Below are 5,664 nucleotides of genomic sequence, written 5' to 3'. Positions count from 1 at the left end.
CCCCCGCGCGACGCAGAAAAAAAACGGCGCAATAACACGGGGAATATTCCCCCCCTCCCCGTGTTATTCATATGTTATTTTGTGTTATTCATGTGTTATTGTGTGTTATTCATGTGTTATTATATCATGAGAATATTCCTGATGTTATAATAACACAATAACACATGAATAACACATGAATAACACACAATAACACAAAAATAACACAGGAGAAAGAATATTCCCCCGTGTTACCGCGCCGTTTTTTTCTCTGTCGGGAATATTTCCCGTGTTATTCAAGTATTATTATGTGTTATTCATGTGTTATTGTATATTGAGAATATTATTGGTCTATTGGTGTTATAATAATACAATAACACATCAATAACACATAAATAACACGCAATAACACACAAATAACACACAATAACACATGAATAACACAAGAGGGAATATTTTCCGTGTTACTGCGCCGTTTTTTTTGCTCTGCCGTGCGAGATGTCGTGGCGTGATTTGATTGGCTACGGACTTTATTTTTACGTGCGTAGTACTGATGTAATATTTTTTCTTCTATCAAATGCCGATTTCCTTTAAAACATGAATATATATATATATATAATAATAATAATCATAATAATAATAATAATATAATTTTAATTATTTGTATGTCTATCATGTTTATATATATAATAATATAATTTTAATTATTTGTATGTCTATCATGTTAAATTTATTATTTTTATTTATAACAGTTGACGTGATATCATAGACCAAAAAAAACCCGATAATCGAATTAAGCAAATTAATTAGGCGATAATGGAAAGGAAAACCTTCCCCTGCTTTGACATTCTTCCTCTCGCTCCATTTTCGGAGTGATGTCATCTCTTTCCTTTTCCCTCCGTCACTTTTCGCTCCAACTCCCTCAAAACCCTAACCCTAAACCCTTTCAATCAATCTACAAAACCCTATTTCTCTCCCGCTGTTCCTTCTCGTTCCATCGTCTCGCTCCCCTTTCATCCTCACAACTCCTCACACCCCACTCGCATTCTCAACAGCAGAAATCAGATTCCTCTTCTGGTTCCAACCCTTCCCCCGATGAAGATATTACGAGGCTCCTTCCGCCGGCACTTTGCGAAATAGTATCGCTCTTCCAGTCGGTTGGCGATGACCCCAAGGCCAAGTATCAACAGCTACTTCACTACGGTTCACAGCTTACAGCGCTCGATCCACGCTTCAAGAACAACGATTATCGGGTTCGCGGCTGCGTTTCCCAAGTCTGGGTTCGCGCTTTTCCGGATCCTGCTGATCCCGCCGCAGTACGTTTCGAGGCTGATTCCGATTCCGCTCTCACGAAAGGCCTAGCTGCCCTGCTGGTGTTCGGTCTCTCTGGATCACCGGCCTCAGTGATTGCCAGTGTGCCACCGGAATTCATCCTTATGCTTGGATTGCGACAGAGTTTAACCCCTTCGAGAAACAATGGGTTTCTTAATATGCTGCTTCTCATGCAGAAGAAGGCTCAGGAGATTCAGTGTTTGGGAGAAGAGATTGATTTTGATGATGAAGAGAAGAACTTGACGACCAATGTGAATGGTTGGAGACCTTTGGATTACGCTGAATCCAAGAAGACAATTGATGGTTCTAGGCCGGGAGCAGATGAAACTTCAATTTCATCGGACAGAGATGTGAACATTGAAATTGGGACTGTTGATGAAGAAGGTATTGCCTCGGAGGACAAGTTTGATGAAGGGATTGATAACGGTTGGCATGTAAATGATGGAGATGTTGATGGTGATCTTTCAAGTTTGAGTGGTGTGGGTGAAACAAGAAGGGAGAGGATTTGGAAGCTTTTGGAGAGGGCCCTTTCCCCTGTAGAATTGGATGTGGATGATATATCTCATCTTCATGCTGGGCATGCAGGTATAGGGGGTAGTAGAAGTGGAGAGACCCATTTTAATGTGAGGGTGGTCTCAGAGGAGTTTGAAGGAAAGAGTATGGTGAAGAGGCATCGTCTTGTTTATGATTTGCTGCAAGATGAGCTGCAAAGTGGATTGCATTCACTATCTATTGTGGCCAAGACTCCATCTGAAATTAAAGGCCCCATCTGAATATATGACAAATGAAGGTTCTTTTCTTTATTTTTCCTGTTTTTAATTTTTTCTGGTTGAGCATACAATAATATGATTTAAAAATACTGCTGTTGTTGTTGTATTCTTTTTTGTAGAACTCATCTTGCTTTCTTTGTTGTGAATTAGAAATTATTTCCAAATGTATCGCAAAGATATCGTTTTTTGTTCTGCTAATCAGAGAAACATTGTTGCTTTTGTATCAAACTTAGCATATTAAAATTGCTTCTCTTGTTTACGTTACCTTTTATTAAAATAGGGATCAATTAAGATAAATCTACTTTTTAGGTGTTACGGAAACCTTTTTTTGTTATTTTAATTGAATGAACTGTTGCTTTTATTTATTGTACATTTATGCTTAGAATGCATGTTTACCTAGTGAATGCAACTTAAATGTTAAACTACGTAGTTATATAGTTATAAATGCATAGTTTGACGTTTGACAAAAAAAAAAAAGTTTCAAAAAACTGCTGGAGATAAAACAAAGAACACCTCAGAAGGCATGTGTCATTTCATAATAGATTATTTCTTCATTGTCCAAATCTGGCATTCTGAATCTTATCTTATCCCATCTTATGCAAAGGCTTCCCCCAAACTGCTTGAATTTACCTTCATACTATTTTGTGGATGTACAGTTGTCTTTATAAAACACTGTTATTATTCTTTCATGATAAGATTTACTTAAACCTGAAGTTGCATTTTTATCATAGCTAAATTGAATATTTAACAATTAAATCCAAAAAAATATAAAACTAACCGTACTACATGCCTAATATATCAAAACATGTTAAGGCGAAGAAATTCTTATGGCAAAAAAATATAGAGGGAATATCAACACCTTAGCAAAGATCCAATAATGAAATTCAATTAAGAAATTATGTCTTTGCTGTCTATTTTGGGCGTTTTGAAACCCATCTTATGTGACTAATAGCCCAAAATTCTTCATATTTACATCATACTTTTTTTAGAGTTTTATATATTATTAGAATGTACTTTAAAATGGAACTTAGGTGGTTTGGACATATACAATGATGGGTAGAAAACACAAACATTAGACAAGAATTTAATACTAATGCTCAATAAGAAAAGTGATAGACCTTAGGTAATTTGGATAGAAGTTATTCAAAGTTATTTATAAAAAATATGTTTATCACCTTAGGAAACACAACAAGCATGAATAGAAAATTGTCTGATAATGTTGAACTTAAAATAATTGAGAGAAGGGTAATGCTGATGGAAAATGGTTGAATGCAACTTTCTAATAAATTTGTTTTGGCTGCTTGGACAAGTATAAAATCAAAATATACATTATCTCAAACAATAATTCTCAAAACCTACATTAGAGTCTAAAGGCTTTCGTTTGAGTAGATCTAAAATTGAATACATGGAATGTAATTTTAGTAATAGTAGCTCTAGTAGTAGAGTTGTAATACTTGGTGATCAAGTCATTAAAAAGAGTAAATATTTTAGATATCTCAGATCTATTGTTTAAAGTTATGGTGATATTAGATGTGGATGTTATTAGTAAAATTCAATTTGGATGATTGAAGTGAAGAAATGCATCAGTCCTATTGTGTGATAGAAAGTACTGTTTAGACTTGAAGTATTTATAAGATGGTAGTAAGACCTGCAATGCTTTATGGCCCAGAATGTTGACTTGTAAAACAAAAGTTTAAAATTAATTTAAGCATTGCTAAGATTAAAATGTTCAGGTGGATGAGTGGTTTTATACTAAGAGACAAAATATGAAACAAATATATCAATAAAAGGGTTGGAGTAGCTCCAATGACAAATAAGATTAGAAAGAGTCATCTTAGATGGTTTGGTCACATTAAACGTCGACCATCTGATGACCCTGTTATGATAATAGATGTTTTTGATTTCACTTATGTTACGAAAGGTAGTGGCAAACCTAAAAGGATTTAGGTATGTTGTATAAAAAATGATCTTAATTTATTAAAGTAAATTATGGAACTCAATAGGACACAATATAGAAAAAAAGGATTCATGTAGCCGACACCACTTAGTGGGATAAAGTCTTATTGTTGTTGTTGTCAACAATTTTCTAGAAACTCATCTTAAATTTCTCAAAAGGATAAAAAAAAGAGGCATAAATTTTTCAAAACCCCAAATTTGCTCAATAGATGCAAGTGAGTTTAGATGTATTGTGATTACCAATGATATGACTATTAGTTAAAATGAATCAAATGAAGAGGAGGATCAATTCAAGTGAAGAGAGACGATTGGATTAAACAAGTCTTGCTTGACTATAACAATATGCTCTTTAATAGCCCCTTTTTACACTTGCATAAGAAGTGACACTTTCAATAAAGTTTTAGGGATGTGAGACTCTTCTCGATTAGTTACATCAAACACATCAAGTCTTCTTTCAAAATTCTACTAAATTAATCACTGTAATTTGATGTACAAAACATTAAGACATAAACAAATGATTTTATGCAAGATTTAAAAAGATGAAATCGGGAACTAAAGTGTTTTATGTTAGTGAGGTGTGGTGTAAATCTCAAGGTGTAAGTCTCATAATAAAAAGAAAGTTTAAAACTTAAAATATCTTAAAAATATGTCATGCATTATTTATTTATTGATTTAATTTATGATCATAAATACATGAACTATAAATCTTAATTTTAAATGTTAAGTGTTGGAAACTCTTATTACAGTTAATAAGGCTTAACCACACAAGTTGTCCTAGTAATGTTCTAATCCCTTATCTAGGATGTATTCTCCTACTAGCAATATCTTTATTTCACCAGGTAAATGTGTGTTAACCTATTTTTTATTCTATTGACCTTTAAGAAGTCCTAGATCGGTAGAAGTTTTAAGTTTCTAATTAGCCCGATCATGAGTAAACTAAGATCAGAAGGTTAACATCAACGTATAAAATCAAAAAACATAGAAAAAATGTCTAGGAAAAGCTCAAGGATAAAACATCAAACGAATTACATGTCTTGCATCACAGGAGCATGAAGAAGATATAGCTACTATGCATGAGGAAAGAAAATAGAAAAATATTCATTGAAAACATTAAAAAAAATAGTGTAAGAAGGTACATAAAACTCAAACTCAAGCTAATTGATCTTGGTAATACATCACAATCTTCTCCGCACAATAAAAGCTCTTCGTCAATCTCCCTCGTACAAGTTCACACAGATCTATTCCTCTCAACTCTTATCGAACTCTCACAAAGACCAAACCGTACAAGTTCTCCCAAGGAAAATTCAAGAGAACTCAAGGGCATACAAGATTCTCCTCAAAACCAGGTGGAAAAGAGGACTCCTAATAACCAAGCATGCTTTAAGGTTTCAATGCATGAACATATATGCTTGAAGCCTCAAATCCATGCACAAAACCTTCCAATTTGATCAAACTACGAAACGGGCTTCTGGTGGACAGAGATCATGGCGCGGGAACACTTCCTTCGTAGTGTGGGGGCGTCACAGTCTCAGGAGGCAAGCACGGGTGACGCGGGGCTGTCGGGCTCTTGATCGAGCAGCGCGAGTGTGCAACTAGTAGACTCGGGGGTGTCGATCTCTCAGGAATG

General features: G+C 34.7%; 1 protein-coding gene across 1 annotated transcript in view; it reads left to right on the top strand.

Moving 5' to 3' along the window:
• Positions 1-770: 770 nt before the first annotated feature.
• The window catches only part of LOC110030401 (sufE-like protein 1, chloroplastic/mitochondrial), a 10,636-nt gene continuing 5,742 nt past the window's right edge, over positions 771-5,664 (top strand). The window contains exon 1 of the mRNA XM_020733099.1: positions 771-2,101. Coding sequence (XP_020588758.1) covers positions 855-2,084 — 1,230 coding nt within the window. The 5' untranslated portion in view covers positions 771-854 and the 3' untranslated portion in view covers positions 2,085-2,101. The remainder of the gene's footprint in view (positions 2,102-5,664) is intronic.

The sequence above is a fragment of the Phalaenopsis equestris genome, unplaced genomic scaffold (genome assembly GCF_001263595.1).
Source record: "Phalaenopsis equestris unplaced genomic scaffold, ASM126359v1 Scaffold000715, whole genome shotgun sequence".
Taxonomy (NCBI): domain Eukaryota; kingdom Viridiplantae; phylum Streptophyta; class Magnoliopsida; order Asparagales; family Orchidaceae; genus Phalaenopsis; species Phalaenopsis equestris.
The sequence above is the reverse complement of the archived record's forward strand: the minus strand, read 5'-3'. Positions and strand labels throughout refer to the sequence as shown.